This window comes from Pezoporus occidentalis, unplaced genomic scaffold (genome assembly GCF_034315485.1).
Source record: "Pezoporus occidentalis ecotype Australia unplaced genomic scaffold, CSIRO_AGI_Poc_V1 ctg97, whole genome shotgun sequence".
Lineage (NCBI taxonomy): Eukaryota > Metazoa > Chordata > Aves > Psittaciformes > Psittacidae > Pezoporus > Pezoporus occidentalis.
This window is the reverse complement of record NW_026916336.1, coordinates 313,072-326,464: the sequence shown is the minus strand read 5'-3', so window position 1 is coordinate 326,464 and position 13,393 is coordinate 313,072. Positions and strand designations below refer to the sequence as shown.

The 13,393-nt window shown below is 43.5% G+C and overlaps 2 protein-coding genes across 3 annotated transcripts; both read right to left on the bottom strand.

Annotated features, from left to right (window-relative positions):
- Positions 1 to 2,263: 2,263 nt before the first annotated feature.
- CUNH1orf52 (chromosome unknown C1orf52 homolog) lies at positions 2,264 to 5,174 on the bottom strand. Its single transcript, XM_062606554.1, has 3 exons — positions 4,686 to 5,174; positions 4,393 to 4,600; positions 2,264 to 2,831 (listed from the first exon to the last, which is right to left on the bottom strand). Exons 1-3 carry the CDS (start codon positions 5,085 to 5,087, stop codon positions 2,746 to 2,748), a joined length of 696 nt encoding a protein of 231 aa, XP_062462538.1. The 5' UTR covers positions 5,088 to 5,174; the 3' UTR covers positions 2,264 to 2,745.
- Positions 5,175 to 6,090: 916 nt separating this feature from the next.
- Positions 6,091 to 12,861, bottom strand: BCL10 (BCL10 immune signaling adaptor). Of its 2 annotated transcripts, none has more exons than XM_062606551.1 (3): positions 12,722 to 12,861; positions 9,558 to 9,846; positions 6,091 to 8,500 (listed from the first exon to the last, which is right to left on the bottom strand). In XM_062606551.1, the coding sequence occupies exons 1-3, from the start codon at positions 12,809 to 12,811 to the stop codon at positions 8,133 to 8,135; spliced, it is 747 nt and encodes a 248-aa protein (XP_062462535.1). In that variant the 5' UTR covers positions 12,812 to 12,861; the 3' UTR covers positions 6,091 to 8,132. The 2 variants fall into 2 exon arrangements, with proteins under 2 accessions (XP_062462535.1, XP_062462537.1); XM_062606553.1 differs by lacking the exon at positions 12,722 to 12,861 and adding an exon at positions 10,595 to 10,743.
- Between the last annotated feature and the right edge of the window lie 532 nt (positions 12,862 to 13,393).

Below are 13,393 nucleotides of genomic sequence, written 5' to 3'. Positions count from 1 at the left end.
GTGTCTTTTACTGCTTTTTTAATCCCTGTTACACATGATGCTGATCATCAGATTTGATTCATTGTACAAACAGTGCAATTATGAGTTAATAGAAGGCTAATTTTGAGAAGCAGTTTTCCCCACCTGTCAGTGGGGGTGTATGTTCGCTGTCACTATCTCCTCTTGAAAGACAACCCAGGATAAACTGTTCTTTAGTTATGAGATTTTTTAAACAGCTGAGCTATCAGTTTAAGTTTAGTAAGTGTTCACTCACACATTTCACAGCTCCTGATCCAGTATCCCTATGAAATGGTAGAGCATCTCTACCAAAAAACAACCATCTAGCAGCAGAACCAAGCCACCCAGGTAACCTGGCCTCAGACAGGCTCTCACAGCCTTGTTTGAGATGTCTTACTTAAGAAAAAGCACAGTTGGTTTTGCTATTTCTTCTGAATAGGGAAGCAGCCATTGTCACTGCTTACAACGAAGATTTCTTCAACCTGTAAATAATACTACTAAGCATTTTTCTCCCAGATTAGATACACTGGTTTTCTTGTTGGAAATTGAGCATCAGATGGTTTTACCCTCAAGACAACTGCATACTACATGCATCATACAATCTGAAAATAAAGGGAGCAGTTGGCATGGTAACTTCCTGGGCTGCCTTGTAGAATAGCAGAGTAAACAACAAAAGGACAAAAGCCTCCTTCGTCACAGCAGTTGTGTGAACGCATCTATTGCCAGAGCTGGGGACGTTAACCTTCAGTTATAACGCTCTTCAAGGAGCGTTTCAGTAGCAAAGAGAACTATTATAAGGCTTACCAGGCAGTCCGCTGCACCATGTAGTTCATGTCAAATCCTTCAAATTCAATTAAATTTCACTCATCCAACATAACCCTGGGATAAATTTTGTATAGGATAACAGAGGTAGATAGCTAAAAAGTGCTTCCTAGACATACTAAGATCTGCAACTTGCTGCCTGGATGCAAACCAAACCTTTGGGAAACTGAGCAAACATCCCATTTTCGTATCTGAGCAGGAGCTCGCTGCTATTCCCTACCTTCAGCTCTCTAAGCCAGCTACAGTACAAACATATTTCTGTTAAAAAAAAAGGGATCACAAGCAGTCTTTTCCCACCACATTCTCTGAAGAGTAGCACCTTTAACCTAGCTACATTAGGACCATAGATACTGGGGGAAATAAATCCAACAGGTTAGTGAGCCTTTCTATTTAGAGACTTCACTTTCAGCAGCTCAAGCAAAACATCCCTCTTTTCTTTGTAAGCAAAACTCACCGAAACCATTTGATCTCAGAGGACCAGGACCTAGGGACCAATTACCTGTATTGTCTGTGACAATCCACGTCCTGAAGTGGAGGATGTAAGGCTGCATCACCTGCATGGAGACAGCTATTCCTGAAAGAGATCCCACTGCATTAGACAACTTTTTAGTGAAAGTTTCACACACTGTTACTAGAATGAGGGAGAATTTACATGAACATTCTAGATGAAGTGCAGTAAGGGTCATTATACTCACTCGACAAAATGCAATGTCCACAGTTCCTGAATTGATATTCTGCAATAGCGGTCCATCTAGTAAAAGCTCAATTTCAGCAAGCAGTTGTATTTGACCTGCGAAGAGGTCTTTATCCCAACTGGAATTCAACAGGGTCATCATTAAGGTTTCTCCTTCCATCTCGGAGCCCAGCTGTGCTCTGCTCCCTGCTAATTTATATTTAGATTAATGGTTTAACTACATAAACTTCTATTAGTATGCTCAATCTCGCTGCAGACTTCTTAAGACACAGAAGCTTTACTTGAAAATAAACTTAGAGAACCATCCACACACAGTTTTGCTGATACTTTTTCATATACAGACCCAAAAATCCATAAAGCAGCCTATCAAAACCACAACACATCCTGACTAGCACCTGACCAGCTGTTTGTACTGAAATAAATACAATTCAGCAGTAAAAAGACTCTATCACAGCTTTGTCATAATTTTCTTTTCCACATGAATAAATAGGCTCTATTTTCAATTTTAGGAAGAATACATTAACTCCTTCCTGCATAACTCAGTCTCATGTTTCATGGATGCAGATCCCATTATCAAATATTAAACTCCATTATTAAGTAATTTCTTTTTTTCAGTTTGCAGTTGTATATTTACTACAAACAAAACTCTGAGAAATGTGTTGAGTCATAAGAAATACATTGCTGGAACACCTACAGAATTCATCCCTCCTATTCACCAAGCATGCAATGCAGTATTTACACACCAGAGAGGTCTTCAAATGTAGTTTTATTCCAGTGATCTATTTGCAGTCTTTACACACATTTCAAAACAACAGTATGCAAACATATCACAGGACAATACTTAAAAACTCTTTAGTATAATACTCCTTTATAAAAGGTTTTGACACAATGGAAAAGTCAGTCCAGAAAAAACTCACATTACCAGGTTTCTTGATAAACAAAATTCCATGAAGCCCTGTAACCTGCATGAGCATAAGTATCCATCACAATGGATCCCTCTTCTACATCTCTCTTTTAAATAGACAAGTTTACAATGTTGTTCAGTAGACAAGTTTCTATCACGACACTTTACATTTAACTTTGTGCTTTCCAAAAGGCAAGCATACTACAGAAATAAAATTCCCTACCAAATAGGAGAGGGAAGCTCGGTAAACATGGATTTGTCTCCCATTCCAGCAGAGGAATCCTAGTTCACTGAAATTCTCATTATGGCAAGATCCAACACACCCTGATCATAACTTCTTCTTCTTCTTTGTCTGCTCCCCAGAGTCCAGTTTACGTTTCTTGGCAGAAGCTGGTTCATCATCATTTTCACCATCTTTAAATAAAAGACAGAGTTAATCAAGTCAGCAAATGATCCTCATGTCAAAACAACTGGCTTAGCCACACCTGAGATGCCTAGAAAAAAGACACAGTAGTATTAACTGACAACATCCTCACTCATGGAATGTGGACAGCATGTGGACAGAATAGAATGATTACTTGCTATTCCTACCACAGGCCATTGAGGATAACTAACAAGAGGCTGTGTTATGCTACTGTACAGTACCCGTTCTAAAAAACAACCCTTATTATTTGAACAGATAAGATAAAATGTTAGAAAATTACATTTTAGAAGTAATGTCCAGGTAAATTAGCAGATTATCTTCTTCATCTCTGGATGAAGGCTAAGAGAAATGTCTAGGAGAAAACACTAAAAAGCATCCAGAAATGGAGTGAGACAAAGACAGAATAACTACCCTGGGGAAGGAACACCCCCAACAACAAAAGGAGCAAGAGAGCAATAAAACCTTCCTTTGCTGACAACTTTACTGGCGAACCAAAACACTATTATGTGTTCTGAAAGCCCAGAATTTCTGTTTCTGGTTTTGTTCTGATTGTTGCTGCCTAGTCTCTTTCTCCAGCAATTAAAAAAGATAAATTAAAAATATCTCCCTCCTGTCAACTATTCCTTTACTTCTGAGATTACCACTACAGCTTGTACCATCATGAAGAGTGACAAGGACAGTAATCTGTCACATGGACATTTAACTACACTCTTGGCCCCCAGGTTTTACAAACATTATAAAGACAATCAGACCTACATCTACACCCAGAGCCAAGGCAGCAGTGCTTAAGGAAGCCCTCACACCACTTTGTTTTAGCAGTACTATAACTGAGCCTATTTCATATAAATACAGCTCTAAAGACTCTTGAATCACAGAATCATTCAGGTTGGAAAAGACCTTAATATCACTGAGTCCAACTGTAAACATAATGCTGCCAAGTTTGTATCACCCTTTCTTCCCAAAACATGCACCCTGCAGGATGCTCTTACAGACCAACACTGAAGTAAAGCCCTGCACAGCACTGGATTTCCACTGACTCTACCAAGCCTGTGTCCACCATCAGCTGATGTCCACTGTCCAGCCCACCATTTAAACTAGATGATCACTGCAGAACAATTCCATTTTCCTCTAGTTACCATGCCCAGAAAACACTTCCTCCAATACAGGGAAAGACTCTATAGCTGAGGAGTCCTTGCTGTCCCAGTGGTGTTGAGACACGAAGTCAAGATACAGGCAAAGACCTGCTTCGGCTAATGACAATGGCCGGGGCACAAGGAGGTTGTGCTCTGGGCACACCAGTAGATACCTCTGCAGTCACCATGCCTATAGCCACTGGCGCTGCCGGCAGCACTGCATAGAATCACAGCCTGGTTTGGGTTGGAGAGGACCTTAAAGCTCACCCAGTTCCAACCGCCTGCCACAGGCAGGGACACCTCACACTAGACCATGTCCCCAAGGAGAGCTCCCAGCTCCGTGGAGGGTGGGCTCCGCGCACACAACCGGTAAACACGCGTTCCGTGCAGGCACCGCTGCCCTGCGCCGGGCCCTCACCCGACTCGAGGTGCTCCTGCTCCTCCTCCGGCAGGAACTTGGCTCTGCCCGTTTGCCGCGGCGCGTCCTCACCGTTGTCCTCATAGATATTGGACCACTTTATGGCCATGTCCAGGCCAGGGGGCGGAGGGGGCTTCTTCTCGGGCGGGGTGTAGCTCTCGGGCGGGGGCACGGCGTTGTTCTTCCACACCTTGAACTCCTTGGGGGGCTGCAGGGAGAGCACAGACCCGTCCCGTCACACCAGGCCGCGGACCCGGGGCGGCGGCAGCGCCCGGCCCCATCCGTGCCCTCACCTCCTCGGGCGCCCGCAGGACGCGGCTCTCCCAGTCGATCTGCTTGTTGAGCGGGTTGTAGAGGAAGGCGGGCGGCTGCGAAACCCTACGGAACAGCTCCTCGGGTGACGGCAGCCGCGCCCGCCTCCCCGGGCTGCCCCCCGCCGTCGCCCCGGACTCCGCCTGCCGCTCGTCGGGTTGCGGCTCCTCGGCCTCCGAGTCCGAGCTGGAGCTGCCGTAGGCCGCGAAATACCCCAGCGGGTCCCCTCCGTCCGCCGCCATGGCGGGGCTGCCGCCGCGACACCAACCGCACGGAAACAGGGCCCGCGACGAGGGTTCCGCCTGCCGCCGCCGCAACCCCAGCCGGGCCCTAGGGGCCAACCCCACGCGTGTGTCCGTGTGGGAGGGCCCCGGTCTGCACATGACGAAATGAATCCGGAGGAGGGAAAAGCGGGGCTCTCCACGCCCGCTCCGTGCGCCCCGGAGTTTCTCCGCTCTATGGGCAGAGACAGAAAACCAGACGTGAAATCGAGACAACCCCCGTGTCTCCTTTTTTACACCTGCACGGCGACGTAGAGAGGAAAACACGGCTTCCTTGTGTTCGAACGCTGGCCAGAACAGAGCAGATGAAGCCACAACCATCACCTCCCAGTGCTGAACCAGACACTCGGGCTGTCCTTACCCAAACACGGCTTCTCAAACCTGGTGGAAAAAGCCTGTACTGGGCTTCCCTTGTAAACAAGGTCCATATTATCTACATCAGCTAAAATTCACCTACAGGGACTGTCAGGTCACCTGGTACCACAAAAGCAAAGTAAGGCCCAAAGAATGGGCTTTGGTTCTATAGGATTAATTCCTTTACTGTAAGGATAAACCAGCTTATCTCTCATAGCCTATACTATGATGGTTAGTTTGACAGAAACCCTATACACAAAGTTTGATGAAAGCAACCACACAGCAGAGTCTGCAACGATTCAGAAAAGGATCTGCAAATGTTCTCCTCATCACTCAAATGCTTTCTTTCTCCTTCCCTATTAATAAAACAAATCTTACTTTAAGAATTCAGTCAATATATGCATGGCTGGAAGCAGCACTTCTCATAGCTTCAACAATTGAAGCATTTGAAAAAAGACAAGCAAGACGCAGGTTAGCAATACTAGTCATTAACCACAGAAAGCGTAGTTAAGCAGCAGAGCCTTCATTTTACACACGTTTTCCCTATACACTGTGCCTGAATGCAGCACCACAGGCAAAGGTTGTTTCACATTAAGTCAGCCTTTGCACCAAAGACAAACCTCTCTAATGAGCCAACGAGAACAAAAGCCGCCTGCACACACCAACCCAAACCCACACATCCAGACACTGGCATGAACTGTTCTTACACCCTGTGCATGTTGATAATGAGGAAGGCAGACAGGAAAACAGACAGTTATACAAAAGAATTTATTCCAAAAATTGTGATAAAAATATTTCCAGTTTTAAAAAAGCATGTTAACAACCATTTTGAAAGATAATACATTCATCCAAAGCCACAGGTTTACAGGATGCGTGCAGGAGCGATCCCTGTATGGGGCCCTGATGGTTGGATTTCAATCTGCACGGCAGTCTTCACCCAGAGCTAATGCTGTTTCAGTTAAGGCCAAGCTTGCTCACTGTCCTCCACTGACAAGAACCCAAGGAGGGACCCAAACCTGAGCACAGCTCTTCAAGTGGTTACAGTGGGTATTTAGACAAATCAAATTCTAGACATCTCAAGTACATGCAACTACAGTTCAAGTTAATGGGAAAGGGTGATTTAAGCCTTCCCTTAATCTCATGTTAAGAGAGCAAAATTTTGCTTATATATTTAGGCACTTAACTCCCAGAGTACCTTCTGAACCAAGTACTTTTGTTAAAGAGCATTTTTACCATCCAGGCAGTCTCATGACTTAGAGGTATAGAAGAAAATCAAGGATTTTTATAAACACTGAGCAGAAGCCCACACCTCTACTGAATGTAAGCTATTCATATACTAAGTATGGGGGGTAGCTGAACATTGCACTTTATTTTAACCTACTTCCAAAACCAGAGTAAACATTATGAAGAAAAAAAATAGAGGCTGCACTGGGGTCATGCAGATGGTCTGTCTCCACAACAGAACACAGCTTAGGAATACCACCTGGGTTTGAATTTGAATAGAATTACACAGCTATAGCCCTGCCTGAGAGCCAAAGTAATTTAAAGCCTTAAATAGAAACCTACCCTTTGATATGCTCAAAACATCCCATGACTTTAAAGTGTAATGCAGAATGCAACCGTACCCATTTCCACATATGAGTTTGTCTTTGCCAAGTAATTTTAAAGTTATTATAGGCCAACTTTGAAACAAGATGACAAGAGTAGAGTGTGAGAGGAATAAAGCATGTTACACTGTGTTAAGAAATGAGAACCTTCCCATGTTGAAATAGTTTAAAATGCATTTGACTCTAAACAATTTGAAATGTAAACCCATCTATCTGCTTTGAAAAGTATCTGAAGTGCAACATTTCCAAGAATCCTTCAGGTATGGATATGTTCTTGCTACAGGACTCCTCTACTTACCTACTGGGACAAAACATACAAGCTTTGCTCCTTAATAGCCTTATACAATAACATTTTCTTATAGCCCACATGATACTGTTACAGCAGTTTACATTCCTCTTCCAGCACTGAGAATTTTTATTTAAAGTGCACATCAAATCGGAAATCTGTCACTAAGAGACAAGAATAATATGCTAAGACTTGTGGAAGTACATTTGCTAACTCAAATCACTGTGATACCGAGTGCCTTTTGATTGACTAGTAGGATAAAGCTGAGACAATTAAAAGACCTCTTGCAAGTGTAACTACAGATTTGGGTTTTCAGTTTGGATTTTGTTTCGCAAGTGGAGCTGCCCACACCTACATAGAAGGCAAATGTTTCTCTGTAAGATAAATTTTAATTCAGTAAATGAGTTCAAGCTTTTTGGTAAGTAAGCTTAAGCTTTTAGTTCAGGAAGTTATTTTTCAATACTCAGTGTCTTTCCTAACCATGTTTCCCAATTTACCCGTCACAAAAACATTTAAAAAAGTAGATTTTTAGTTTCTGTAGGAAGAAAAAAAAACTGTTTATATTATGGATCTGCAGCTAACTGAAATATTAAATACACTGGTTTAAAAAATAACCTTTTGCTCATATAATACTAATACCATGATCTTTTGGAAAACAGCTCCCAGAGAACATTAAATCTAGCAGCTCCAGTCACCAAATTATTAAAAAAAAAAAAACAAACAAAAAAAAACACCAAAAAAATCCCCCAAACCAAACCAAAATGTTACTTCTTAAAACCAGTAAATGGATTGTTACCTCTGATTTTGCTAGTTAGCAGTTTGAAAACATTGCTTTAACCTTTACGAGCCATCACTCAGAGTTTCAGTACCATCTGGATGAACAGACAAAAGTCACTACGTTCATTGTGGTTGAACAGAACGTGATCTTAAAGGCAGAAAACAATTTTCACTTAAACTACTACATGGTTCTTGCTGCTCTGCCTGGAGCTCTGGGGGGAGTGGGGGAGCACCGGGGTCTCCAGGCCCTGGAAGGGTGGCTGAGAAAACAGCACTCTCTGCGTTTCCCATCTCTGTGATTGGTAAATTCATTGAGTGAAGAGAGACAGCAGACACAAATGCGGCAGTGCTGTAATCTTCTTCTGGGTGATGTATCTGGGTAGATTCTTTGTCTTTTGTTTTATCAAAAAAATTAGATTCATCAGAATATGATCTAGAAAGATTATTTGTTCCTCCATACAGTGAAGTCATACAGGTGCTGCAGCTTAGACCTATGACAAAAAAACAGACTGGAGTTAATTACAGTGTGGTGGTGCACTTTTAAAACTCTGCTCTGATTTAGTATCAGATTGTCAGAGATCAATTGTCTGTAATTTTAACATATAAATCTCTTCATCTCACCTGTGACATCCCAATATTATTAACAAATTTAAAACATGCAGGTTATCCAGGATGATGTGAATGATTTCTCTGGATCAGCCGTAACAAAAACACACCATAATTTAAGCTTCATTTTAGGAAGTCACTATAGACATTAAACGCATCTTTTGATAGATTTTTCTCACTGCGTTCTTCAAACTTCTAAAAGCTTCAGCTACACGGTTCTGCTCCAAAGTGGACCGCATTTAAAGGCTGTTTTACCTGAAACTAGGGTTAGAATGTACTTCTTCCTTTATTTCTCTTCTGATGGGTGTGGAAGGGAAAGTAAGGGTTTTGGTTTAGAGGGCTTATACTTTATCTGCCTTAAAATATGAGTACATATAGTCACTTCAAGCTTTGTGTGTCAACAAAATCTGTCTGTTTCAAACAACACCTGCATACACTTAGAGCATCTAATTCTAAGTTCTGGCACTGAACGCACACGGGGGAATTCCCCTCAGGTTGCATTTGCTGGCTTATCTTCTGATGAGGCGCAGAGCTTAACAAAACCAGAGCATCCTGCCACTGCAGCAAATGGCTTCAAAAGAAATGCAAGAACCACCTATTTTGAGTTCCTCACAGAAAACAAAACTGAAATGTGAAGGAAGATATCATAACAACACATGATAGGTTTTGGGTTGTTTTTTTTTTTTGCAATTTATTATTTATGATGCGTTCGGATAGTAAAAAGGCAGAGCCAGAACATGTGCCCTACGATCTTAAACCCAAAGAAACCAGTGATATTTCCAAGATTGTCCCCCCAAACATAGAAGGGGGAAAAAAACCCCAAACCAACCAACCAACCCCATCTGTACTAAGAAATGTGATCTCAGTAACTGTTGGAGATTAATTTTGCAAACCCTCAAAATAAAACTTATGTCTTAGAAAATATTATTATATACTTCTTACCTTTGAGAGCTTCAAGTTTTTCATTTTTGACCTTCAAAACTACATCAGTTATCCTTTGTAACAGGAAGTTTTGTGTTCTTTCCCGTCTGATAGATTCAACCAAAGCATCTAGTCCCTTTGGGTTTTCTGCCAAGTAGTCCAGTAACTTCCCAGTTTTCTTCCTACTGGAAGATCGAGAAGAAATTTCTTCTGTGTCCTCTCTAGTGAGTATTTTCCTTGAACGTAGGTAATCAAAGTGTCTCTCAGCTATGATTTTATCACATAGGTAAGGACGCATCCTTTCTAATGCCTGAAAAACAAAACAAACCAGTATTAGCCAGTCTCTCCATTTATTTAGAAGCCTGTATTTGAAACCTGTATGATTCTGATACAGGTTAAGGAAACAATTGTTAAAGCATCCCCTCCTATACTGACCGACTTATTTGTAGTCATCAAAACAAAAATATTCTTCGACCACCTTGTTCAGAGGGTGCATATAAGAACGTCACCAGGATGTAAATTCTACTAATTTTGAGCTGTACATTAACAAATCTGCTTGATGCCAACACTGGAACAGAATTAATGCATGTTCACAACTCTCTGGTTTCAGTATCTACTGTTCTATAAAGATAAGAGTCACAAATGACATCTCTGTGTTTGAAAAACAAGCTCTTGTTTCATAGGATACCACAAAAATTGTCAGTTTCTCCTGCCAACATTTTTCACTGCGCAGAATTACACAAGTCAGATACCCATGAGCTGATTATTACCAGTGTGAAAATATAAAACAACACCCCCAGTATCAACTGATTTAGAAGAATCAAAAAAATCCCAAAACCCACAAAAACTTGAGCACCAGAAGGAAAAGCACCTTTACATAAAGCCTTGAGAAGAGATGGAAAGAAACAAATCTTTCCTGAAGGAAGTATTCAAATAACCTACTTTTTGAGATTAGATTCCATAACAGCAGCATTTAAAAATTAACAGTTTTTAAATCACTGCCTTATAGCCATTTACTAGCTCAGTAAATAGAAGCAGAAGAAAAGCCAAAGACTCACTTTAAGACAAATTATTTCAAACAGCAAAATCCTGCCTGGCATACTGGTGCTAGGGAAAGCACCAATAACTTAAAGAAAAAACTTCCTGTACTGCTCCACTAAGTATAGCAGAGGTTAAATGTGTTATAGTTGCTCTTTAGGACCCAACAAATACCAAGCTAACAGCCTGTGGTTAAAGAGCCACAGCTGTTAAAAAAAACATCAGGTGAGCATGCATGGAAGATAAAGGAAGACTTCCTGTCATAGACTATCACCACTAAATTGTAAGCCCAAAAATGAAAAGTGCAGCTCCATGGTGGACCATTTAAGTGCAAGAAGCACTCCCCCTGCACAGCAGTTGGGGGTTCCCACCCTTTCCCGTGTACTGGTGGATGAGAGGATCCAGTCAAGAAACTGAATCGGGGCTTTTTTTCCCCCCTCCCACAGCCAGATTTGTTACCCAATCCAGCTGAATGTGCAGTCAGACTAGCATTACTGGTGGCGTAACAACTACAATAAGAGCAGAAGAGTGCAACAGTACAGCTTATATCAATTTAGGCAGCTCTGGAAGTGTCCAATTCCAACAAGCCCATGACTGAATGGCTGCAAATGTAAAAGGCAATACAGATTTCTTTGGCTCCCATAGAAATGTCATCCTATCACCAGAAGGGTTAGTCAACAAACTCTGAAACGTAAGTCAGTCAACGCTTCAACATTAAAAGAACAGAGTTGTCACTGAATAGAAAGACTACTGTGTTCTCACTAACATCTTCCAGTAATGAGTCTTTCACTCTATGAAGTGTGTATGTTCTGAATTCCCCTCTACACTGTCCTTAAGTTAACAGATTATGAGGGACAGAAAGAGTAAATATATTAAAACAGAAGATTTAAATGTACTTTGCTTTGTATCAATGATTTTGCATGGCTCACTGCCTCCTTCCTACATAAGACTCCAGCCTTTACAATTCCTCCTCTACACAAGCTTAGCCAGACCAAGTTATCCGTGTAAGTCACCTTTCTGAGGTATGCTGTCACATAATGCACACGGTATGTCTGATAACGCAGCACTGGTGTTTGAAGTGATGCTACCAGAGGCACATGAACGGCTCTGAAACAGCAAAGTGAATGTTTACACTGAACCAGCACTTCGTATCATGAAACTGCAACATCTAAAATATGAGAGAAGCAGCTCTGAAGTCAGATTCACTGGACTGTATTTTGATGATAAAATCAATGTTATTTATTTCTACAAACGAGGCTTCCATCAAGTTCCAGTTATTTCCAATTACTATGGGATACCCTGTAAGATTAAGTATACATGACCTTCTGTAAGATGCAGCTGTGAATTCAGTCACTGACACACTGACATAGAATCATAGAATAGTTAGGGTTGGAAAGGATCTTAAGATCATCTAGTTCCAACCCCCCTGCCATGGGCAGGGACACCTCACACTAAACCATGCCACCCAAGGCTTCGTTCAACCTGGCTTTGAACACCGCCAGGGATGGAGCATTCACAACCTCCCTGGGCAACCCATTCCAGTGCCACACCACCCTAACAGGAAAGAATTTCCTCCCTATATATATATCATGTTCATGTATTCATACGTATCACGTTTATACATATGCTTGATTTATCTTGTTCCTATATATGATTTTTTTTGTGTAACAACTAGATGCTAAGTATTCCAGTATTACCTTGCAGGTCCACAGAAGCAAGTAGTAACTTGAAAAACATGCCTCACAAATCCATGACAAAGCATTTAAAGAAAATTATGTATGGATAAAACCAGTAAAAAACCTAAACCCAAACTCCAAACATTCTTTATTGTTCTTTAAAAAGCACTTAAAACCGTGAATAAGTCAAACATAGGACCCTAAATTTACAAACAGATGCATAGCTAGCAATAACTGATAAATTGCCCATGTCCCATCTCCGGGGAGAGGCGGGGAACCCCGCGCGGCGCAGCTCGGCTCGGCCCAGCCCAGCCCGGCCCGGCCCTGCTGCTGCACTCCCGCCTCCGCGCCGGCCTCCCCCGCTCGGGCTCCTGCTCCGACGCGGCTTCCGCTGCCCCCGCCCGGGCCGTGCCCCGCCGCTCCGCGCCCTGACGCCGGGCGCTGCGGCCTCTGGACACAGCCACCACTTACATCCTTCTTCACCTCGGCCATCTCGTCCTCCGTCAGCAGCCGCCCCGCAGCACCCGAACCCGGGGCCGGGGCCAGCCCCAACCCCTCCATAGCGGAACCCTCCGCCGCCGCTGCGGGAAACCCGTCAGAGTCGCGCTTCCGGGCAGAGCCCCGCCCCCTCCTCCTCCTGTCTACCAATGGGCCGTCGGGGGGGGGGGGGGGGCACGTAGTCCCGCCCAGCGGCGCGTGCGCGAAAGGGCGGTGCCTGCGCTTCTCCAGCGGCGGCTGAGGCGAGGGGCCTGAGGCGGGTGGGGGTTCTTCCCGTCAAGGGCTGTCTTGCTGTGGGCCATGCACACCGCGTTGTCAGCTCTTCAATAACCACACTGGATAGCGAAGGGGCTGCCTGGAGCTATAAAGGACAGGACGGTAATGACTGTTGCCCGGTGGCGGGGCTGACTTCTGCAGAGCCGGCTGTCATAAGGCACAGCCAGGCTCCGGGCTGGCTGCCAGCAAGGACCCGAGCGGCTCCGTTCCCTGCTGCTGCTGCTCAACAAGAGCTACCTCTGGCTCACCCACACCAGCCCTGGTTGCTGGCGGTGTGGCAGCACGCCGCTGCTCACAACCCAAGTTCTTCCGTGGCGTTACTCCCACCTTATCGGGAATTGCTGCCTCTATTTGCTGTAGTGCATTTGA

Bases quoted from the DNA above. Each gene is read 5' to 3' on its own strand.
- BCL10 (XM_062606551.1), bottom strand. From the start codon at position 12,811: ATGGAGGGGTTGGGGCTGGCCCCGGCCCCGGGTTCGGGTGCTGCGGGG. The intron at 9,847-12,721 runs GTAAGTGGTGGC...TTTGTTTTTCAG, and splicing joins TGGCCGAGGTGAAGAAGGAT to GCATTAGAAAGGATGCGTCC. The intron at 8,501-9,557 runs GTAAGAAGTATA...TTTTTGTCATAG, and splicing joins AAAACTTGAAGCTCTCAAAG to GTCTAAGCTGCAGCACCTGT.
- CUNH1orf52 (XM_062606554.1), bottom strand. From the start codon at position 5,087: ATGTGCAGACCGGGGCCCTCCCACACGGACACACGCGTGGGGTTGGCC. The intron at 4,601-4,685 runs GTGAGGGCACGG...CTCTCCCTGCAG, and splicing joins TCCTGCGGGCGCCCGAGGAG to CCCCCCAAGGAGTTCAAGGT. The intron at 2,832-4,392 runs GTGAGGGCCCGG...TTTTATTTAAAG, and splicing joins GCAGGAGCACCTCGAGTCGG to ATGGTGAAAATGATGATGAA.